Below are 25,593 nucleotides of genomic sequence, written 5' to 3' on the forward strand. Positions count from 1 at the left end.
TTCAGTGAGTAGTACAACACAATTCAGTGAGAAGTACAACACAATTCAGTGAGTACTACAACACAATTCAGTGAGTACTACAACACAATTCAGTGAGTACTACAACACAATTCAGTGAGTAGTACAACACAATTCAGTGAGTAGTACAACACAATTCAGTGAGTAGTACAACACAATTCAGTGAGTACTACAACACAATTCAGTGAGTAGTACAACACAATTCAGTGAGTAGTACAACACAATTCAGCGAGTAGTACAACACAATTCAGTGAGTACTACAATACAATTCAGTGAGTAGTACTACACAATTCAGTGAGTAGTACAACACAATTCAGTGAGTACTACAACACAATTCAGTGAGTAGTACAACACAATTCAGTGAGTACTACAATACAATTCAGTGAGTACTACAACACAATTCAGTGAGTAGTACAACACAATTCAGTGAGTACTACAACACAATTCAGTGAGTAGTACAACACAATTCAGTGAGTAGTACAACACAATTCAGTGAGTACTACAACACAATTCAGTGAGTAGTACAACACAATTCAGTGAGTAGTACAACACAATTCAGTGAGTAGTACAACACAATTCAGTGAGTAGTACAATACAATTCAGTGAGTAGTACAACACAATTCAGTGAGTACTACAACACAATTCAGTGAGTAGTACAACACAATTCAGTGAGTAGTACAATACAATTCAGTGAGTAGTACAACACAATTCAGTGAGTAGTACAACACAATTCAGTGAGTACTACAACACAATTCAGTGAGTACTACAATACAATTCAGTGAGTACTACAACACAATTCAGTGAGTAGTACAACACAATTCAGTGAGTAGTACAACACAATTCAGTGAGTACTACAACACAATTCAGTGAGTAGTACAACACAATTCAGTGAGTAGTACAACACAATTCAGTGAGTACTACAACACAATTCAGTGAGTACTACAACACAATTCAGTGAGTACTACAACACATTTCAGTGAGTAGTACAACACAATTCAGTGAGTAGTACAACACAATTCAGTGAGTACTACAACACAATTCAGTGAGTAGTACAACACAATTCAGTGAGTAGTACAACACAATTCAGTGAGTAGTACAACACAATTCAGTGAGTACTACGACACAATTCAGTGAGTACTACAACACAATTCAGTGAGTACTACAACACAATTCAGTGAGTAGTACAACACAATTCAGTGAGTAGTACAACACAATTCAGTGAGTAGTACAACACAATTCAGTGAGTAGTACAACACAATTCAGTGAGTACTACAACACAATTCAGTGAGTAGTACAACACAATTCAGTGAGTAGTACAACACAATTCAGTGAGTACTACAACACAATTCAGTGAGTAGTACAACACAATTCAGTGAGTACTACGACACAATTCAGTGAGTAGTACAATACAATTCAGTGAGCACTACAATACAATTCAGTGAGTAGTACAACACAATTCAGTGAGTACTACAATACAATTCAGTGAGTAGTACAACACAATTCAGTGAGTACTACAACACAATTCAGTGAGTACTACAACACATTTCAGTGAGTAGTACAACACAATTCAGTGAGTAGTACAACACAATTCAGTGAGTACTACAACACAATTCAGTGAGTAGTACAACACAATTCAGTGAGTAGTACAACACAATTCAGTGAGTAGTACAACACAATTCAGTGAGTACTACGACACAATTCAGTGAGTACTACAACACAATTCAGTGAGTACTACAACACAATTCAGTGAGTAGTACAACACAATTCAGTGAGTAGTACAACACAATTCAGTGAGTAGTACAAAACAATTCAGTGAGTAGTACAACACAATTCAGTGAGTACTACAACACAATTCAGTGAGTAGTACAACACAATTCAGTGAGTAGTACAACACAATTCAGTGAGTACTACAACACAATTCAGTGAGTAGTACAACACAATTCAGTGAGTACTACGACACAATTCAGTGAGTAGTACAATACAATTCAGTGAGCACTACAATACAATTCAGTGAGTAGTACAACACAATTCAGTGAGTACTACAATACAATTCAGTGAGTAGTACAACACAATTCAGTGAGTACTACAACACAATTCAGTGAGTAGTACGACACAATTCAGTGAGTAGTACAACACAATTCAGTGAGTAGTACAACACAATTCAGTGAGTACTACAACACAATTCAGTGAGTAGTACAACACAATTCAGTGAGTACTACAACACAATTCAGTGAGTAGTACAACACAATTCAGTGAGTAGTACAACACAATTCAGTGAGTACTACAACACAATTCAGTGAGTAGTACAACACAATTCAGTGAGTAGTACAACACAATTCAGTGAGTAGTACAACACAATTCAGTGAGTAGTACAACACAATTCAGTGAGTAGTACGACACAATTCAGTGAGTACTACAACACATTCAGTGAGTACTACAACACAATTCAGTGAGTACTACAACACAATTCAGTGAGTAGTACAACACAATTCAGTGAGTACTACAACACAATTCAGTGAGTACTACAACACAATTCAGTGAGTAGTACAACACAATTCAGTGAGTAGTACAACACAATTCAGTGAGTAGTACAACACAATTCAGTGAGTACTACAACACAATTCAGTGAGTAGTACAACACAATTCAGTGAGTACTACAATACAATTCAGCGAGTACTACAACACACAATTCAGTGAGTACTACAACACACAATTCAGTGAGTAGTACAACACAATTCAGTGAGTAGTACAACACAATTCAGTGAGTAGTACAACACAATTCAGTGAGTACTACAACACAATTCAGCGAGTAGTACAACACAATTCAGTGAAACCCACGAGCACGGGTATGGTGCTGACAAACCTAGAAACATAATTGGGGCGAACCGGGATTTGAACCCACAATCATAGGTTTCTGGCGTGCCCAAGGAATGCAACTCTGCACAGCGAATCACGGCCCCTCAGACGACTGGGCCACCCATGCCCCCTCAGTTCAAGGAAGAGCTGTATTTCTCATCACAGAGAACATACCAGAGGTAGTTGGTCAGAATGGGGAGGGAGGGAGGGAGGGGGGGAGGGGGGGGGGGGGGGGGGGGTAGGAGCATCAGTAGCCTGGTTGTCTGAGGCACGACAATTTCAAGGAGCACAACATCTCATGACACAGGACGTACCTGAGGCAGTTGGTCAGCATGCCATTCCGGACAGCAGTAGAAGCTGCTCTTACTCTCTTTAAACTTCACGTTGGACTCACAGCAGATAATGTCTGAAACACAGAGAACACTGTATAGTGATACACCTCTATTACTTCATTCATGGTCAGGGCCCCATTGTTGTCTGAAACACGGAGAACACTGTATAGTGATACACCTCTATTACTTCATTCATGGTCAGGGCCCCATTGTTGTCTGAGACACACAGAACACTGTATAGTGATACACCTCTATTACTTCATTCATGGTCAGGGCCCCATTGTTGTCTGAGACACACAGAACACTGTATAGTGATACACCTCTATTACTTCATTCATGGTCAGGGCCCCATTGTTGTCTGAAACACGGAGAACACTGTATAGTGATACACCTCTATTACTTCATTCATGGTCAGGGCCCCATTGTTGTCTGAGACACATAGAACACCGTATCCATGATCGGGGCCTCATTGTCTGAAACACACAGAACACTGTGTCCATGATCAGGGCCCAACTGCTGTCTGAGACACACAGAACACTGTATAGTCAGTGACACACCTCACAAAGTGTCCCTCGTGCCACATCTGTCATACATACAGTATAAAAGTCATTTCTAAAGTCATTCCTAGTTAATGTACCATATTTCCCCAATAAATCCCTGTTTTTTTTATATACAGTCGAACCTCAGATAAAGGGACTCACCTGACAGACAGCTGGAGTAGAACTCCAAGATGAAGTGTTGCCGGACACACGTCCGCACCTGAAACACAGCAACATACATCGGTAATAATCACCTTTAATTTAAAAATTAACCTCCTAAATCTTATATGACTGACCATTTATAATATCTTCCATACAACATTATTCAGCATACTTGGTGAAGATTAGTTGAGGTGAGGTGAAATTGGGTTTAAAGTCGCGTCCAAGATTATTGCACTTATATAGGGACATGTGCATGCACGTGTATGTGTGTGTGTGTGGTTGCTTGTACTAGTCCGGACTGATGCCGATTTATAGTGCTAGCTCACTGAGATACCATGCCGCAGTTTAACATGAATACCCCTCTCAGACACAGTATACTGACTCCGAGCCGACCAGTCCTTGTTTTAGCCCCTTAATGCCGAGCGCCAGACAGGGTAACAACAAGTACAATCTTTTAACGTCTTTTTGTATGACGCAGACGGGGATCGAACCCCGGACCTTCCGCTCTCCGGGCGGACGCTCTACCACAGAGGTGGTCGGCTCAGGGATGAGCAGTCTTCCTGTTATATCACGTCATGTGTCATCTTGATGTGAGGACAGACGGAAGTGGGGGTTTGAAACAACAAACATGGGTTCCTGTCATGCCTAAGGGACACAACTCTACACAGATATCTGTGATATTTTTGATGATTGAGGCTATCCACAGTAAAGGCAGTAACCGAAAACAATCAGTTCAAATATGAATGGACATTGTCAATCGATCACTTCTATTTATGGAACAAAAAGGATATTTTTCTCTTTTAAAACCACATTAGCATAATTTAACTGAATGCACAGATTACTGGACCAAGGTCAAGTACTTGTGATGAAATGACTTGTCAGCGGTAGAAATTTAACCCCCGAGGGCTAACACCCAACCTGTGTATGGAAATATGCTCTAAATATTCAAAGAATCCTACTCTACCTGCGCCTCAATTCTGTTAAAGAGGATTCTAATGCTGGAGTTCTCTGTGAGCATGGCCTGGCTCTGTACGAACTGCGACGCGATCCCGACGGTGAAGGACGCGAACACAGGTCGGTGGTCACTGTTCAGCAGGTTCTCCACACTTCCTGAAACAGTAACACCCTCAAAATGAAACAAGATGGGGAAAGTTTAAAAACTTGATTCTCAGACAATCCCTTTCCAACTATTGGTCAAAATACCCCACATTTGGCATGATAAAAGTGAGTGAGTGAGTTGGGTTTAACGCCGCTTATATCACGGCATGTCAGCTTATTGTGGGAGGAAAGCCCGAAGTGATGCAGGTCTCAGACGTTTACCACTTCGGTGAAACCCAAGAGCACGGGTATGGTGCTGACAAACCTAGAAACATAATCAGGGTGAACTGGGATTTGAACCCACAATCATAGGTTTCTGGCGTGCCCAAGGCTGGACTCTGCACAGCGAATTGCGGCGCCTTAGACGACTGGGCCACCCGTGCCCCCGGCATGATAAAAGGGGCCACTTAACTGCAGGACATGTGTTGCTTTCCCTAGCCATAAAGTATGACCTTCCTCAGTGGGAGTTAAGACAATCATAGTACCAAATCAAGTAACGTAGACTGAGGAAGGTCACAGGGTCAAGGTTGTCGTAACTTCCACACCATAACATAGACTGAGGAAGTTCGCTTTCATGAACCAACAAATATAGACATGGCTTGGTTCCAGTGACAGACACTGGTGCGTGCTCAGATTACACCACACAAACGTTTATTTTACTTGTCCCACCTGGGTTATTTTTAAAGGTGAAGTGAAATGGGGTTTAATGATTCGAGATTGTTGCACCTATATAGTGATGTGATTTATGGCGGTTTTACAGTGATAGCCCACTGAGATACCATGCTGAAGTTTAACATTGATATCCCACTCAGACACAGTATATTGACTCCAAGACAACTAGTCTTTGTTTTACGACCTTAAATGCCAGGCGCCAGACAGGGTAACAACAAGAACCATCTTTTAACGTCTTCTGGTATGACACGGCTGGGGATCGAACCCACAACGTTTCACTCTTGCAGACACTCTGACAATACACAACGGAGGCAGTCGATAGTTTAACAGAATGCAACCCACCATATGCGTTGTTCTCGATGAAGGTCCCTGGGTAGGAATGCCAGAGTACTCGGTCACACCAAGACGGCACATTGATTCTTTCCTGAAATAACATAAATACACCCGTAAAGAATATGTTAGGCAGCGTTAGAAACTAACCGTTTCAGTCCACTAGTCCTTATAATGATAGCATATAGCAAAACCTTTAAAATGTCAAAATTCTACTAGTCCTTAGGATACCTTTACTATTGGGCAATTTGGCAAGGACTATAGGACTAGTGCCAATTTTTAACCCTGTTAGGTAGAGGGAATAAATACTCTGGACGCTGTTGATATGGACACGAGAAAATCTACATATTAGGCAGTGTATTCATGATTCATTAATCCGGAAATTGGTTAATTCGGACAATTTTACTGGGAAAACTACCTTCCGGATAAACAAGGTTTCAACCTAGTTTATGATTTTGAAGAAAAGGAATCTGCAAACAACTGCCCTGAACTACGAGATCAAAGATTATTTTTTGTTGTTGACCCTGCTACCAACCCACCCCTGTCTTCTTGACCTTCTTCCAGTCATACTTGTAGCCCGGCTTCCCTCGGTACAGGCGGTAGGTCGGCATGAAGTTGATCTCGCTCTCATCTAAAGGAAACCACAAAACATGCAGGACTTAGTTCTAGAAGTATTTGTGAGTGTTTTGTTTGAACAGAATGGATGGAATGGCGATTCATAAATGGCAGGCAACGGTAATTGTTTGTATGGAGACTGTCCTCTTTAGACCGGTAATGGTGGGCAATGAGTGGGAAATACAAGCCTACAAGTCTTATAATCATAAAGGAAATCACTATCCCTTTTTCAGACAAAAACAAAGAACTTTCAGAAAGAAAAATATTCACTTAGTCGTTATCCCTTTTCCGACAAAAACAAACAACAGGGACAAATTATATTTTTCCTATGTCATACAACTTTTCAAAATGTTTTACAAAAAGCATTTTAACAACCTATCGAAAAATGAATAAAGAAGAAGTGAGTTAAAAATTAACGTCACATTGGCAATATCTCAGCCATATAGTGACCGAATAAAGATAAACAGACATGACAAAATTAAGCTTCCACAGTCTGGCAATTCAGAGACAAAAATGTTATGTTTGTTTGTTTGTTCACAAGTCGACTACAATGTTTATGAGGATTTAAGAGGGCTGAGCAGCGGCCATAACCAGGTTTTGGATTCAGTCTGCTGTGGCGGCCATTTTGAAAATTGGACTTGAACCCCTTGAGAAAATTCAGCTGTCACCATTGGTGGTAACGAGCATGTGAAGTTTTGATTTCTTTTTTCTTTTTCTTCTGACCAGAAGATATTTACAGACTACGCTGATGCTAGTCACCGGCCACTAGACGCCAGACAAGCAGGCCATGACATTAACACACTTTCAGCAAGGGGAGCTACCAAGGAGGACACAGGCAGGCTGACGACTCACTGAAGTTGAAGAAGGCATCTTTGTCAAACTGTGTCTTCCTCAGTTGGTCTCTGTCTAGCAGAAATGGAATGTCGCGATCTTCGGCTCTCTTCAGCACAACCTGCAGACAAACACAACAGACGACGTGTATTCCTGAGTTACCTCCCCTTATCATATAGAGTGAGCAAGAGTTGTGTTTATTATATTAGAAATTTGTATAGCATACTTTCCATGTGCTTAGACCATGACAGATCTTACTATTGATGTCACTTACATCTACTTTCTCCACAATTCTGTAGTTGAGATCTCCGAAGAAGAAAACGTGGTGGAACTTGTGCGATACATCAAATCCTTCAAAACTCTTTGGACCAAGTGACAACCCTTTAAGGATGTCTCTGAAATTCTGGTTCCGCCTGAAATGTCATAATTTGAATCACAGTCAAAGTTAGAGGTCACAACCATCAGTACATGGCTATTTCTTTAATATTCTTAAAATGTTTTTATCTTTATCAGTGAAGAAATGATTCCCAAGAAACCACCCACCTGTGCAATCTCTCGTCCCCAGAAGTCAGATGTGCGTTGATGAAACAGATGGAGGTACCGTTGAACTGGAATGAAACAGCTGAAGCTCCCTTGTTGCCTAGCAACAGATATAAAGATATATAAGTTTGTTTCCATATTTGCAGATGTTTCACGCGCAGGCATGCACGCACACAGATAATTATGGGCGTGATGTTAAACCCCATTTACCCTCAACTCATTCAGTATCAGTTATAGAGTATCCCACCATGATGCAACCGAACGAGTCGTAATGTGATTCAAACAGCCATGATCTTTTGTGTCACATCAGTGAGTAAGTGAGTGAGTTGGGTTTAGCGCCGCTTTTAACAGTATTCCAGTTATATCACGGCGTGTCAGCTTAATATCGGAGGAATACCCGAAGTGATGCAGGTCTGAGACGTTTACAACTTCAGTGAAACCCACGAGCACGGGTATGATGCTGACAAACCAAGAAACATAATCGGGTCGACCCAGGATTCGAACCAACAATCATAGGTTTCTGGTGTGCCCAAGGGATGCAACTCTGCACAGCGAATCATGTCGCCTTAGACGACTGGGCCTCCTGCCCCCGACTTAAGTTTACAAACAAGAGATGAATGTTGTGGACTAGGACTAGTCCTGTGAACTAGAAGGAACAATATTTAACTTGTCCTAAATGTTTGTAGCTGGTCCTGCTTGAACAAGACATATATGTTTATTATTTCCCATAGAGTTGTACATGCAGTACACTGGTGCAAATATCACTTCTCGCACACCGGTCATTTGAATCTTAATGTCATGTGATGTCGGAATGACGTCACTCTAGAATTAACATCATAGCTAAAGATTGTTGATGTCTTCCGACAAATTGCGGTTTGCTAGGACAGTGGTGATCAGTGCATTTTTCTAAAGGGGAGCTCAAATGGATTTAGAAATAATGGATAATAAAGAAATTATTACAAAAACGTGTGTCATTCTGATTTTACGAAACTCGTGTCACTTCAAAAACTGCATGGGGTACTATTCTCCTAACGGTACAACAAGTCTGATGTTTCAATAGCGACGTACCAAGAGCATTAGCGATGCCGGTCTTGACAGAGGACTTCTGTACGTGGGAGATGCAGTGACGGTGTTGTGGGTTGATGAGGACAACGACGCGGATACCCCACAAGTTGCACATCTCCAGCTGAAAAAACGGATCAGTAATGCATGTACCAACTAGTTGGAAAAGTTCAAAAATACCAAAATGCAGCAGAAAAAGACACACTTTATATGTATTTTCAAGATAAAAACAACTGTAAAGAAATCCCAGCCTCTTAGTTAGGTGAGTGAGTTTAAACAGCGGTGCATACCATCTCCACGTCCACCATGAGCGTGGCCTTCAGCGATGCCTTCAGCGTGTTGACCCAGTCCTTGTCGTTGAGAGCACTCTCCTGTGTGCCAATCACGTAGATGTCGTGTGGAATGCGGGACAGTGTGCGATCCAGGGACTTGCCTTCACCATTACACTTCAGCCAGTGTTTCAGCGTGTGGTCGGGGGCCGACTTCCCTGGAAGACACCATGGTAACTGAGGTAAACTGGTTGCAGTATGATTATGGCGTCACCTGTCGTGGCGACCAATGACTGAATGCTGAACGCTCACAGTCAGATCAGATTTAGTGAAGCTAAAAACCTTCTACATTCACCTACCCACATTCCACATCACACAACCCATATTCTCTGTCCATCTACCCACATTCCACATCTTCCTATCCCTATCCATATTCCACATTCACAAACCAATATTCCACATCTTCCTTCCAATATTCCACGTTCACCTACCGGTATTCCACATCTTCCTTCCGATATTCCACATCTTCCAACCCATTTTCCACATCTCCCTACCCATATTCCACATCTTCCTACCCATATTCCGCATCTTCCTACCAATATTCCACATCTTCCTACCAATATTCCACATCTTCCTACCAATATTCCACATCTTCCTACCAATATTCCACATCCACCTACCAATATTCCACATCTTCCTACCCATATTCCACATCTCCCTACCCATATTCCACATCTTCCTACCCATATTCCACATCTACCTACCCATATTCCACATCTTCCTACCCATATTCCACGTCCACCTACCCATATTCCACATCTTCCTACCCATATTCCACATCCACCTACCCATATTCCACGTCCACCTACCCATATTCCACGTCCATCTCCCCATATTCCACATCTCCCTACCATATTCCATGTCCACCTACCCATATTCCGCGTCCACATACCTGTATTCCACGTCCACCTACCAATAATCCACATCCACCTACCAATATTCCACGTCCACCTACCCATATTCCACGTCCACCTACCCATATTCCACGTCCACCTACCCATATTCCACGTCCCAATGAACACGGAGATCTGATCCACTTTCTCTTCCTTGGAATGTAAGCTCTTCATGTGTCGGATCTGGAGGCAGAAGTTCTCTCTAGCATGGGCGTTCTCAAACATGTAGGACGTCTTCTTCTTGCCCTCGATGATCACGTCAAGACGGCTGTTGTCGGACGTGCTTTTCACTAGCTGAAGGACTGGAAGTAAACAACAAAATAATGTGAGATAAGGTAGAACAACAAGTAAAATATTTCAGGAAGGCATAAAAAAAAATCCTGTGTCTCAATTAAACGATGCCTTTTTGGGCCTGTTTGAGCCTTAAAGTTTGGTAAAACATTTATATTTGGTCCAGTCTGATGTTATATTTTTGTACTGCCTTGACTGGTCTACAGTGTCACAATTGACTGAGCGCAATTTACAGTGCAGTTGCAATAATTATCCATCTCAAGATCTCACATCCATGAGCTCTCAGCCATCATTCAGATCCAAAAGTTTAAAGCCATCGTGACCCTGATTATGATCTCAAGGTCACCCCTATCATGTGTGTTTCCCATGCACAGCTTCAGAGGGAGCAGTACGTTGGAATAAAATTTAAAAAATAACATAAATAAAATATCTTTTGGTTGCAAATGCAACAGATACATTGTATAATTAAGATATGAGTAAAAATGGTTCACGTGAACCTTGGCTCAAAGAATTTTTGTTTTATCTAATGGCCTGACAACTTTATGAGAATCTGGTCCCCGTTCCACAAAGCGATCTTAGCACTAAGGTGATCGTAAGTCCCATACTCTAACATAGGTTTACGATCCTCATAGCGCTAAGATCGCTTTGAGGAACGGGGCCCAGTACTTTACTGAGAAAGTGTTATTCCAAATATAACATTTTTTAAATCTACATTAGCTCTCCGGAAGGAAACATTGTCCAACTGCACATTTTGGGCGCATTTGGGCGTATCATGGACAGTTCATTAATAATCATCTGGTTATTTACTTCGGTCATGTGTGAAGGTGTTGCTTGAGTCTAGGAAGTCCTTGGAGGGTTTGACGGCATAGAACCTCCCTTGCCGAATGTCCACATTCAGTGTCACCTTACTGGTGAATTTTCCTGCCTTAGACGAACGCACCTGGAAACAGAGGCATCATTTAAAAAGATTTCTTGCTTGGATGTTGTTTAAGGTTGCACTCATGAAAGTTCCGGGGCCTAGTGGTTAAAGTGTTCGCTCATCACGCCGAAGGCCTGGGTTCAATTCCCACATGGGTACAATGTGTGAAGCCCATTTCTGGTGTCCCTGGAATATTGCTAAAAGCGGCGTAAAAACATACTCACTCATGAATGAATGAATGAATGAGCGTTTCAGCTAAATGATGGCAGCCTGTAAATATCCATGTCTGGTCCAGACAAACCAGTGATTGATATTATGAGTGAGTGAGTAGCAATATTCCAGCAATATCATGGCGGGGGACACCAGAAATGGGCTTCACACATTGTACTCATGTGGGGAATCAAACACAGGTCTTCGGCCTGACGAGCGAACCCTTTAACAACTAGGCCGCGCGACCGCCCCGATTGATATTATGAGCAGCTATCAAGATGGGATATGGTGACTGCCATCAACCAAGTCACCATCCAGTCATTAAGACACCAGACAAGCATGGGTGAGGCTGGGGACCAATTGTAATAGAGGTAATATAAAGCAAGATGATGTACTTGACAATAGAGTGATGAAATTCATTTGGATGAAAGTGGTGGAGAGAGGGCACTGTAAGGATGGTGAGGATGGTGAAGAGGATGGAAAGAGGGAGGACTCACCTCGAGGGACAACAGGGGTGTAGAGAAGGGGACTCACCTTGAAGGATGACAGGGGTATGGAGAGAGAGGACTCACCTCGAAGGACAACAGGGGTATAGAGAGAGAGAGGACTCACCTCGAAGGACGACAGGGGTATGGAGAGAGGGAGGACTCACCTCGAAGGACGACAGGGGTATGGAGAGAGGGAGGACTCACCTCAAAAGGACGACAGGGGTATGGAGAGAGAGGACTCACCTCAAAGGACGACAGGGGTATGGAGAGAGAGAGGACTCACCTCGAAGGACGACAGTGGTATGGAGAGAGAGAGGACTCACCTCGAAGGACGACAGGGGTATGGAGAGAGAGAGGACTCACCTCGAAGGACGACAGTGGTATGGAGAAAGGGAGGACTCACCTTGAAGGACAACAAGGGTGTAGAGAAGGGGACTCACCTTGAAGGATGACAGGGGTATGGAGAGAGAGAGGACTCACTTCGAAGGACGACAGTGGTATGGAGAAAGGGAGGACTCACCTTGAAGGACGACAGGGGTATGGAGAGAGAGGACTCACCTCGAAGGACAAAAAGGGTATGGAGAGAGGGAGGACTCACCTCGAAGGACGACAGGGGTGTAGAGAAGGGGACTCACCTCGAAGGACGACAGGGGTATGGGGGGGAGGACTCACCTCAAAGGACGACAGGGGTATGGAGAGAGAGGACTCACCTCGAAGGACGACAGGGGTGTGGAGAGAGGGAGGACTCACCTCGAAGGACGACAGGGGTACTGAGAGAGAGAGGACTCACCTCGAAGGACGACAGGGGTATGGGGGGAGGACTCACCTCGAAGGACGACAGGGGTATGGAGAGAGGGAGGAATCACCACTAAGGACAACAGGGGTATGGAGAGAGAGGACTCACCTCGAAGGACGACAGGGGTATGGAGAGAGGGAGTACTCACCTCAAAGGACGACAGGGGTATGGAGAGAGAGGACTCACCTCGAAGGACGACAGGGGTATGGAGAGAGGGAGGACTCACCTCGAAGGACGACAGGGGTATGGAGAGAGGGAGGACTCACCTTGAAGGATGACAGGGGTATGGAGAGAGGGAGAACTCACCTCGAAGGATGACAGGGGTATGGAGAGAGAGGACATGGGAGACGGCATCTGCTGAAGAGCCCCGGTCAGCTCCCTCATCTCGTCGGAGTCCAGGTAGTCGTAGCTGCTGTCGGGGAGCTGCTTCACCACCTCGTGGGCCTGAAACACAAACACATCAGTTCAGGAGAGGTATCCATGGCATCCAATTTCTCAAATAATATCTGATAAATAACAGATCTTACCAAAAATACAGCCATCTAAAACAAATATTTTTTTAAGCTGAAAGAACAAAAGGGACACTTCCAAATCAAATTAACCTAAAATACTCAAAAGGTTATTTTTATAATAAAAAATGATACAGAACGGCTTACAAATTTCATTTTTCCACCCTTTCTTGAAGGGAATATTTTCCTACTTGATACAAAGCAGTCAAGAGACATTGCTGGAGCAGGTCGACCTGTATACTACTACCCATCACAGTCTGATGTCAGTTTTAAGTGGATTGACAAGATCTGTTCCAAGATTGGTCAGCTTGTGTTGTGGATGACCTCACAGAGGTATTCTGGCTCTCAAGCTGTCCCAATAGTTGATTGTTTGACCTAACAGTGTCACCACCCTCCATTATGCTACAGACAAACACTCTCTGTCCCCATTGTCTTAGTCAACACATTCGTTAACTGTTCATTATCCCCCACTCAGCCACCCTGCTGCAGCTCGGGGGATATGACTGAACACCTGCCTGTGATGCAGCAAGACAATGTTACACCTGGAGTCCATGGATTAGGGGATTACGAGAGATAATCCCCTGTTTTAACATGGAAGTACAAGTTGTAACACACTGTTTCAATCATGTTTTACACACTTAACGTATTCGACGTAATAAGCGCCCAGGGCGCTCTCAAAATTAGACCCAGGGGGCTCTTATTAGAATAATATTTTGGTGAAAAAAACAGAGTTAAAAGATAAATTTCGTGGTTTATGCTGACAGCCTGAAATGTTTATGTACGAGAGATATATTTTTCCAGAATTTAATTGCCCATTTCTTTTTTACTTAATTACTTTCTGAGTCAAGCAGATATATTTAGAACAGTTATATACATCTAAAACATTATTTCCTTTTTTTAAATCTTATAATGTTCCCTAATTTTGGGAAAAACACAATAGAGTGATAAATAGGTGAGTGAAAAAATGTTGGTTGCCCAATGAAAAATGCAATAACCCAATTAAGATAGAAACCCTAGATGTAAAAACTCAATTGCTCAAAAAGTTATCTGGAGCTCTGCCATACTGACGCCAGTACCCCTTTTTGTGATTCAAGAAGTCCATCATGCCATAAAAACACAGAAAAAGAATTAAAAAATCAAAATATTCTTTTTTAATAGTTTCCTTTGATAATAAAAATGACAGTGAAATTCAGCTGTCAGATTTTAGATTTTTAGTAAAATCTAAATATTTTTAAATTTTTATACTTATCCTGCATTACTACGTCTAAGGGCCCACCCATTGCAGACTTGCCCACCCATTGCAGACTTGCCTCCCCACTATAGCTTCAGAAATGTTCTTAGCACGGGTGATGAGATGTGACGTCACCACATGACAGTGGCGATGGGTCCTACTAAAAGTAGACTTAAGACGGAAACATCCTTTATTCTTCACCTTGGACCGTCGCGATGCGCTGTGTTCTTTGTCATGAGGTAAGCAGTAGATGCATTAAGGGGTAATGCAGGATAAGTAAAAAATATAATATTTTTAAGGACCAGGCCAAGCCAATTGTTTTTATCACCCAGAATCTACCAACCCAAATCAATCTTAAAGATGATTTAAAAAATCCTGTAAAATTCATTTGGTCAATTTTACATTAAAATTAATATTGAATACTTTTCCTGTCTCACGTATTGTATTTTGTCTCTTGTCTGGAAGTACACGTTGTAACACAATGTTTCCACTTGTCTCTGTCTGGTGATACACCCAGTTATAAACCTACTGGCTGTTTGTGTAACTCGGTATGGAGTTTTTGAAATCGTGGTAACACCTCACAGGAGGGCTTACAATCATTGTAAACCCTTGATAGAACAAAAACTACAAACAGCCTACGAGACGCACGTGCAGATTTTGTGCCATTGCGAAACGCACATGCAGATTTCGCACCGTTGCGAAAGCCACGTGCTGAGGTCACCGGTTTCATTGAACCTAGTTCACGACTGCAGGCGATATTTCATCTCCGAGAAAGGTTATACATTTGAGAGTTTTTATTACAGTTATTTAATTAAAAATGCTGTCTATGCGATGGGGCAGACGCTCTACCCCCCAGGCCATGGAGGCGGCCTTTATCAGTGAGGTGAGGTGAGGTGAGGTGAGGTGAGGTGAGGTGAGGTGAGGTGAGGTGAGGTGAGGTGAGGTGAGGTGAAATTGGGCAGACGCTCTACCCACCAGGCCATGGAGGCGGCCCTTATCAGTGAGGTGAGGTGAGGTGAGGTGAGGTGAGGTGAGGTGAGGTGAGGTGAGGTGAGGTGAGGTGAGGTGAGGTGAGGTGAGGTAAAATGGGGCAGGCGCTCTACCCACCAGGCCATGGAGGCGGCCCTTATCAGTGAGGTGAGGTGAGATGTATTACCTTCTCTTCCAGCTTGAGGACGTGGGAGTGACAGTTCTGAAGCTTGTCGGCCAGGAAGCTGATGTACGTCATGGCTACCTGAAGAAGGAAGATCACAGGTGTGTAATAATGTCTTGTCTCTTCTCGATCTGCCACGTTAAATACTCCAAAGTGGAATAAAGTGACCATGGGATATCCTATCAATCTTTTGTCTTCATGTTAAATCTGCCCTCAAAAGCAAGCAAGTAACTCCTTGTTATAAAAGAAAACATTCCAAGAATAAGATTTCATGTGGGCATCCCGACTTTGTCTAAAAGAGATACCTTTCCAATGAGAGTGACTATTGGTGTGGAAATCACTATTGCGATAACTATTGATATTGAAAGAAACTATTGCAACAACTATTGATATTGCAAGCAACTATTGCGATAAAAATCGATAGTTTTCAGTGTATCATTTTAGATGGACTTCTGTTTCTTGTCAAGCTTCTTATTTTCTTAAACATAGCCCAAAGACTTCCAAACACTCGATTTTCCCCCCAAGTTTGTAACAAACTCCACTTGACTATCACCCTCCGCCATTTTACTTTAAGAAAGACCGGTTGCTAAGTATCAAGGGCAGTTAACTCTAATCTTGGCTCGGGTGAGTTCGCGAGCATGTTTCGGTTACTCAATCACATGATATGGTAAATACCATCGAAACTATCGATATTCCTAACTGAAATCGATACTATTGATCAGAAAATGATTACACAATTGATTGATTGGCTTTAAGTGCTTACCAATAGCAATATATCAATATTTCGATTTATCGTGACACCCCTACTTTATAATGTGTTTCATAAATGTGTTTTTTCCGATTATTTTGATCATCTACAGTTTTGAAAATTAAATCTGTGAAACAATTAATTTTGAAAGATTGACCTTGAAACAGGAAGAATAACCATGTGCTTCCAAAACAACGACTTTTGAAAAAGATTTCTTTCATCATTTTCATGGACGAAAAGCTGATGATGGTATGCAATCATATCACGAAAAAAAACATCAGTTGAATGATTTGAACATTCAAGGGAGATGACTCTACTCTCTGGCACACTGACAATATTATTTCGATTACAATGACGATATACTACTTTTGGTAGTATACATTATGTTTCCAAGAAACAGTCAAGGCTAAAAGATCACAGGTACAATTCCAGAAAGAATCCCCACTGTGCTAGGCATCCACTACGATGCATGGAGTTTACCTTGCAACCAATTGACTTATGTTCACAGTGAGTGAGTTGGATTTAACGCCGCTTTTAACACTATTCCAGTCATATCATAGTGTGTCAGCCTAATGTGGGAGGAGTGATGCAGGTCTCAGACGTTTACCACTTCGGTGAAACCCACGAGCACGGGTATGGTGCTGACAAACCTAGAAACATAATCGGGGTGAACCGGGATTCGAACCCACAATCATAGGTTTCTGGCGTGCCCAAGGGATGCAACTCTGCACAGCGAATCACAGCGCCTTAGACGACTGGGCCACCTGTGCCCCCGACTTATGTTTACAAACAAGAGATTAATGTTGTGACCCTAATACTCTTCCCACAGCTACATTATGTTGTTTGTCCATATGAATTTCTGTTCCATTTCAACTATCACGTAATAAGTTTTAGTGAGAGCGCCAGGGGGGAAGTTGGGTGCTTTTCTGTTAGTCTGCAATCACGAAACAATCTGATTGAAAGAAACAAACATAAATTCATCTGGAAATAGTAAGTCAGTTGTAAACCTTTTCCCAATTCACTAGAATGGCATTTCCAAAGGTATTCACAAAACTAAGAATAAATATCACAACATTGGTGGTTAGAGGAACATTTTCAAGATTCTTGTCATGGCTCTTTGCCCACTGGTGGCAGCGATGATGCCGGGAGGATAACGATGGTGTCATATGCTTGAAGAAGGTGGGTTTTCAAGAGTTGAAGGGAGATAACTTACCCCATTCATGGTTAACCCCGAGTGTCGAGAGCGGTCATCTTCATCTTGAGTCAGCAGATCTTTGCACAGTGACAGCTTCAGGAGGAATACATCCAACTCTCTGGGGAAATAAAAATGTAGTGGACAGATTATAGGTGGGGAAATAAAAATGTAGTGGACAGATTATAGGTGGGGAAATACATAGCGGACAGATCATGGGTGGGGAAATACATAAATAGTGGACAGATTATAGGTGGGGAAATAAAAATGTAGTGGACAGATTATAGGTGGGGAAATACATACATAGTGGACAGATTATAGGTGGGGAATATATACATCGTGGACAGATTATAGGTGGGGAAATACATAGTGGACAGACTATAGCAGGAGAAATATATACATAGTGGACAGATTATAGGAGGGGAAATACATAGCGGACAGATCATGGGTGGGGAAATACATAAATAGTGGACAGATTATAGGTGGGGAAATATATACATAGTGGACAGGTTATAGGTGGGGAAATACATACATAGTGGACAGATTATAGTTGGGGAAATACATACATCGTGGACAGATTATAGGTTGGGAAATATATACATAGTGGACAGATTATAGGTGGGAAATACATTCACAGTGGACAGATTATAGGTGGGGAAATACATACATAGTGGACAGATTATAGGTGGGGAAATGCATACATAGTGGACAGATTATAGGTGGGGAAATACATAGTGGACAGATTGTAGGTGGGGAAATATATACATAGTGGACAGATTATAGGTGGGGAAATACATACATAGTGGACAGATTATAGGTGGGGAAATACATACATAGTGGACAGATTGTAGGTGGGGAAATAAATACATAGTGGACAGATTATAGGTGGGGAAATACATACATAGTGGACAGATTATAGGTGGGGAAATATATACATAGTGGACAGATTATAGGTGGGGAAATACATACATCGTGGACAGATTATAGGTGGGGAAATATATACATAGTGGACAGATTATAGGTGGGGAAATACATACATCGTGGACAGATTATAGGTGGGGAAATACATACATAGTGGACAGATTGTAGGTAGAGAAATACATAGTGGACAGATTATAGGTGGGGAAATACATAGTGGACAGATTATAGGTGGGGAAATACATACATAGTGGACAGATTATAGGTGGGGAAATATATACATAGTGGACAGATTATAGGTGGGGAAATACATAGTGGACAGATTATAGGTGGGGAAATACATACATAGTGGACAGATTATAGGTGGGGAAATATATACATAGTGGACAGATTATAGGTGGGTAAATACATACATGGTGGACAGATTATAGGTGGGGAAATATATACATAGTGGACAGGTTATAGGTGGGGAAATACATACATAGTGGACAGATTATAGGTGGGGAAATACATACATCGTGGACAGATTATAGGTGGGAAAATGTATACATAGTGGACAGATTATAGGTGGGAAATACATTAATAGTGGACAGATTATAGGTGGAGAAATATATACATAGTGGACAGATTATAGGTTGGGAAATATATACATAGTGGGCAGATTATAGGTGGGGAAATACATTAATAGTGGACAGATTATAGGTGGGGAAATATATACATCGTGGACAGATTATAGGTGGGGAAATATATACATAGTGGACAGATTATAGGTGGAGAAATATATACATCATGGACAGATTATAGGTGGGGAAATATATACATTTTGGACAGATGATAGGTGGGGAAATATTTACATGGAGGACAGATGATAGGTGGGGAAATATTTACATGGAGGACAGATTATAGGTGGGAAATACATACATAGTGGACAGATTATAGGTGGAGAAATATATACATAGTGGACAGATTATAGGTGGGGAAATATATACATAGGGGACAGATTATAGGTGGGGAAATATATACATAGTGGACAGATATCTGGGGAAATATATACATAGTGGACAGATATCTGGGGAAATATATACATAGTGGACAGAAAGAGGTAGCTATTAAGAAAGACATGCGCATGTCTGTTTGTTGTAGAACATCGAGGTCATCAATAATCCAGCTATATGACAGCAGATTGTAAAGAGTTGAGTCAGGTTCAGACAATCAAGTGATTGATATCGTGAGCAATGATCCATGATCCATGATCCATCGTGATCCATGCTGTCGGGATACAATGACACTGTATCAATTAAGTCATCGAGTCTAACCACCGAATCCATTAAGTTGTGTCATACGACTAGCATAGGTTATTCTAATCTGACTTCTGTTCAGACAATGACTGACCTCTGTAGACCTTTGCCTGCAATCTCCAAGAGCTGTTGAAACTCTGGCATCATGTCATCCCCGGCGCGGTAGAGAGATGCGTCCTTCTCCATTCCGCTGTCGATGTACTTCTTAATTCCATCCACAAACTCACCATCACAGCTGTCACCACAAACAAAGCACAAATGATCAAAAGACACCACTTGACTGATCTATACTGAACCACAAAAGAAACGTCACCATGGATAGATATATGAGAAACCTTATTTGTCCAACACTGTAAACATACTTTGAGACATATTACAAAGATGAAACTTGACAAAACTGATCATCAAGGTTGAAATTAAAGTGTCAAATGTTCTTATAGTGAAATACAACTCTAGTCTCTGAGAAAATGGCATCACAAGTCAGTATCTCGAGTCCCCCGTTTTCAAACCAGGGGAATAATACGGGACGACTTTGTTGCTGGTCCTAGTTACCAGGGGTATCAATTAACATGGAAACGACTATATGTTGCTGATCCTAATTTTCACTACCAGGGGTATCAAATAACATGGGATGCCTATGTTGCTGATACTGGCTATCAGGGGTATCAAATAACATGGGATGCCTATGTTGCTGATCCTGGCTATCAGGGGTATCAAATAACATGGGATGCCTATGTTGATGATCCTAGCTATCAGGGGTATCAAATAACATGGGATGCCTATGTTGCTGATCCTGGCTATCAGGGGTATCAAATAACATGGGATGCCTATGTTGCCGATCCTGGCTATCAGGGGTATCAAATAACATGGGATGCCTATGTTGCCGATCCTAGCTATCAGGGGTATCAAATAACATGGGATGCCTATGTTGCTGATCCTAGTTATCAGGGGTATCAAATAACATGGGATGCCTATGTTGCTGATCCTAGCTATCAGGGGTATCAAATAACATGGGATGCCTATGTTGCCGATCCTAGCTATCAGGGGTATCTAATAACATGGGATGCCTATGTTGCTGATCCTAGCTATCAGGGGTATCAAATAACATGGGATGCCTATGTTGATGATCCTAGCTATCAGGGGTATCAAATAACATTTGATCCTATGTTGCTGATCCTGGCTATCAGGGGTATCAAATAACATGGGATGCCTATGTTGATGATCCTAGCTATCAGGGGTATCAAATAACATGGGATGCCTATGTTGCTGATCCTGGCTATCAGGGGTATCAAATAACATGGGATGCCTATGTTGCTGATCCTGGCTATCAGGGGTATCAAATAACATGGGATGCCTATGTTGATGATCCTAGCTATCAGGGGTATCAAATAACATTTGATCCTATGTTGCTGATCCTGGCTATCAGGGGTATCAAATAACATGGGATGCCTATGTTGCTGATCCTGGCTATCAGGGGTATCAAATAACATGGGATGCCTATGTTGCTGATCCTAGTTATCAGGGGTATCAAATAACATTGGATGCCTGTGTTGCTGATCCTGGCTATCAGGGGTATCAAATAACATGGGATGCCTATGTCACTGATCCTGGCTATCAGGGGTATCAAATAACATGGAATGCCTATGTTGCTGATACTGGCTATCAGGGGTATCAAATAACATGGGATGCCTATGTTGCTGATCCTGGCTATCAGGGGTATCAAATAACATGGGATGCCTATGTTGCCGATCCTGGCTATCAGGGGTATCAAATAACATGGGATGCCTATGTTGCCGATCCCTGTTATCAGGGGTATCAATTGAGGTATGTTTTGAGATTACCAGGAAAGATCCAGACGGGCAAAGTTGCTGAGGAAGCCATATTTGAAAGTTTTTGAGACATGTCTGTCGGTGCCGCTGGGAACCTCCTCCGGGAGGTATGGTGCAGTTGGGATACAGAAGCCATCAAGTATCTCTTCTTCATCTGGAAGTATAAATATCATCCTGGTCAGTGAACTGGACAACTCAGGACTAAAAATAGTTCAAGACAGTATCATCATAACTAGGGGATACCAGACAATACCATCAAAACTAAGGAATACAACACAATACCATCAAAACTAAGGAATACCACACAATACCATCAAAACTAAGGAATACCACACAATACCATCAAAACTAAGGAATACAACACAATACCATCAAAACTAAGGAATACCACACAATACCATCAAAACTAAGGAATACCACACAATACCATCAAAACTAAGGAATACAACACAATACCATCAAAACTAAGGAATACAACACAATACCATCAAAACTAAGGAATACCACACAATACCATCAAAACTAAGGAATACAACACAATACCATCAAAACTAAGGAATACAACACAATACCATCAAAACTAAGGAATAATAACATCAATACTAGAAGAAGAAGAAGCTTATTCGGTATCAAAGGCGGTATGGCTAAAAGTACAATACATGAGCTAAGCTTTCCATCATAACTAGGAAATACCACAAAATACCATCATTACTAGGGAATACTATATAATACCATCAATACTAGGGAATACCACACATTATCATCATAACTAAGTGATACTAGGAAATATCATCATAACAAAGTGATACCAGACAATATCACAATAACAAGGACAATACTAAACAATAACATCATAATGAAGGAATACCAGACAATAACATCATAATGAAGGAATACCAGACAATATCATCATAATGAAGGAATACCAGACAATATCATCATAACTAGGAAATATCACACAATATCATCATAACTAAGTGATACTAGTCAATATCATCATAACTTAGGGATACCAGACAATATCATCATAATGAAGGAATACCAGACAATATCATCATAACTAGGGAATATCACACAATATCATCATAACTAAGTGATACTAGTCAATATCATCATAACTAAGTGATACCAGACAATATCATCATCACATGGGCAATACAAGACAATAACATCATAACAATTGAAAACCAGACAATATCATCATAATGAAGGAATACCAGACAATATCATCATAATGAAGGAATACCAGACAATATCATCATAGCTAGGGAATACCACACAATATCATCTTAAGTAGGGAATACCACACAATATCACCATAACTAGGGAATACCACATAATATCATCATAGATAGTGAGTGAGTGAGTGAGTATGGTTTTACGCCGCTTTTAGCAATATTCCAGCAATATCACGGCGGGGGACACCAGAAATGGGCTTCACACATTGTACCCATGTCGGGAATCGAACCCGGGTCTTCGGCGTGACGAGCGAACGCTTTAACCACTAGGCTACCCGACCGCCCCTCATCATAGATAGGGAATACCAGACAATATCATCATAACTAAGGAATACCACACAATATCATCATAACAAGGAAATACTTACTAAGACAATGACAACACAGCTAGTTTTAAACCAGATGATATCATCATAACTAGAGAATAACAGGTCATTATCATGCAAACACGAGAACTACAGACGACAATCATCCTTATAACAAGGAAACAACAGACACTTTCAACATTAAACATACATGAGAAATCTCTCATTAATATACTTAACAATCAGGTGCACCTGACTAATTCATCGCGGATGCAAATTATTCTGCCAAAAAGGGTTTTCTTTTCAAAAAATAAATCCAACAAATGACAAATTTTAAAGAAGATGGCATGGAAATCTTGTTATGCATAATGTCAAGAATATTAACCTTCTGATGGTAACAAAATGACACATCAAACGCCAACCACCGCATCAAAACCACGCTGACATTACAGCTAAAATAGTTTCATTATCTATAAAGCAACATCCATTCTGCTAAAGTCGAGAGGCCTCATAAATAATTCAGTGTAAGAAGTTTGAGAATAAATACAGCCTGCATGTACAACTGGAGGACAAACACATCGAAGCCAGCATGGCAGCTGTGTGTGTGGTCCAGGCAGGTTGATTAGAGACCTGGATGTATCTCTTGTAGGTAGACCATTGGCCAGAGTGACCACAGTACCACGGTAAGGTAATGACAGTCAGCCATGGTAGATCTAATGTACCAGACAGACCAACTGACTTCCACTTTTATTGAGGTGATTAAACTGATGTGTGTGTGTGTGTGGGGGGGGGGGGGGGGGGGGGGGGGGGGGGGAATGGGGGCACCCAAACCAGCTTGTTATACCTAAAACCAGATTGTTATACCCTATACCCCAAACCAGCTTGTTATACCTAAAACCAGCTTGTTAAACCCCAAAACAGATTGTTATACCTAAAACCAGCTTGTTTTACCTAAAACCAGCTTGTTATACCTAAAACCAGCTTGTTATACCCCAAAACAGATTGTTATACCTAAAACCAGCTTGTTTTACCCCAAACCAGCTTGTTATACCCCAAACCAGATTGTTATACCTAAAACCAGCTAATTATACCCAAAAACAGATTGTTATGTCAAAACCAGCTTTGTATACCCAAAACCAGATTCTTATGTCAAAACCAGATTATTCTACACAAACCAGATTGTTATACCTCAAACCAGTTTCCTAGATCCCAAACCAGACTGTCATACCCCCAAAACAGTTATTTCCAGACGTGTTATATCCCAAACAGGTTTGTTATATCCCAGATAGCTTGTTATATCTGAGAAAATTTGTTATTTCATAGACAAGTTGTTTTTTTCCCCAGACAGTTTTTTTTATATCCCACACAGTTTGTTATATCCCAGACAACTTGACATTGTTTGTATCGCCCCATGGGATGACCTCTACAAGACATGTTGTTGTCCTGGGACTGACCACATACCTGACTCCGCCTCCACGGCCTCCGGTCGGTCTGTTGGTACTGGCTTCCGTAGTCCACACACCAGACCGTTCTGATCTCCCCGGACCAGGTATCCCTGAATCAGATCCTCGATGTTGTTGAAACGCACGGCTTCCACATTGCCTTCAGACTGGAAGTTTGAAAACATGATTGGTTTTAAAATAGGATTCAGCATCACTTATCCTTCTCCAATAAAACAGATCAAAGAAGTCGAATGAGTTGAGCTTGATGCCATGCACTTTCAGCAGCACTGTGGTACTTTGGAATGTGTTAAAAGGTGAGTGAGTGAGTTTGTGGCCACTTAAGCAACACTGCAGCTCTATCAAGTTAAGGGTGAGTGAGTGAGTTGGGTTTGATGCCACTTTCAGCAACACTGCCACTCTATCAGGTTAAGGGTGAGTGAGTGAGTTTGGTTTGATGCCACTTTCAGCAACACTGCAGCTCTATCAGTTTAAGGATGAGTGAGTGAGTTGGGATTGATGCCACTTCCAGCAACACTGCAGCTCTATAAGGTTAAGGGTGAGTGAGTGAGTTGGGTTTGATGACACTTCCAGCAACACTGCAGCTCTAGCAAGTTAAGGGTGAGTGAGTGAGTTGGGTTTGATGCCAATTTCAGCAGCACTGCAGCTCTATCAAGTTAAGGGTGAGTGAGTTGGGTTTGATACCACTTTCAGCAGAACTGCAGCTCTATCAGGTTAAGGGTGAGTGAGTG

At 41.7% G+C, this 25,593-nt stretch overlaps 1 protein-coding gene across 3 annotated transcripts in view; it reads right to left on the reverse strand.

The window, feature by feature from the left end:
- The window catches only part of LOC124144048 (phosphatidylinositol 3,4,5-trisphosphate 5-phosphatase 2A-like), a 126,184-nt gene that overhangs the window by 11,512 nt on the left and 89,079 nt on the right, over positions 1 to 25,593 (reverse strand). For all 3 annotated transcript variants that reach the window (XM_048384944.1, XM_048384943.1, XM_048384945.1), the window contains exons 4-21: positions 24,864 to 25,011; positions 21,872 to 22,013; positions 20,125 to 20,265; positions 17,836 to 17,935; positions 15,878 to 15,955; positions 13,288 to 13,425; positions 11,376 to 11,508; positions 10,382 to 10,579; positions 9,346 to 9,542; positions 9,062 to 9,179; positions 7,997 to 8,093; positions 7,728 to 7,866; positions 7,475 to 7,574; positions 6,547 to 6,638; positions 6,020 to 6,101; positions 4,872 to 5,017; positions 3,908 to 3,965; positions 3,189 to 3,280 (exon numbers count right to left, since the gene is read on the reverse strand). In XM_048384944.1, coding sequence (XP_048240901.1) covers positions 3,189 to 3,280; positions 3,908 to 3,965; positions 4,872 to 5,017; positions 6,020 to 6,101; positions 6,547 to 6,638; positions 7,475 to 7,574; positions 7,728 to 7,866; positions 7,997 to 8,093; positions 9,062 to 9,179; positions 9,346 to 9,542; positions 10,382 to 10,579; positions 11,376 to 11,508; positions 13,288 to 13,425; positions 15,878 to 15,955; positions 17,836 to 17,935; positions 20,125 to 20,265; positions 21,872 to 22,013; positions 24,864 to 25,011 — 2,199 coding nt within the window. The remainder of the gene's footprint in view (positions 1 to 3,188; positions 3,281 to 3,907; positions 3,966 to 4,871; positions 5,018 to 6,019; positions 6,102 to 6,546; positions 6,639 to 7,474; positions 7,575 to 7,727; positions 7,867 to 7,996; positions 8,094 to 9,061; positions 9,180 to 9,345; positions 9,543 to 10,381; positions 10,580 to 11,375; positions 11,509 to 13,287; positions 13,426 to 15,877; positions 15,956 to 17,835; positions 17,936 to 20,124; positions 20,266 to 21,871; positions 22,014 to 24,863; positions 25,012 to 25,593) is intronic.

Source organism: Haliotis rufescens, unplaced genomic scaffold, assembly GCF_023055435.1.
Source record: "Haliotis rufescens isolate VD_foot unplaced genomic scaffold, xgHalRufe1.0.p SCAF_52, whole genome shotgun sequence".
NCBI lineage: Eukaryota > Metazoa > Mollusca > Gastropoda > Lepetellida > Haliotidae > Haliotis > Haliotis rufescens.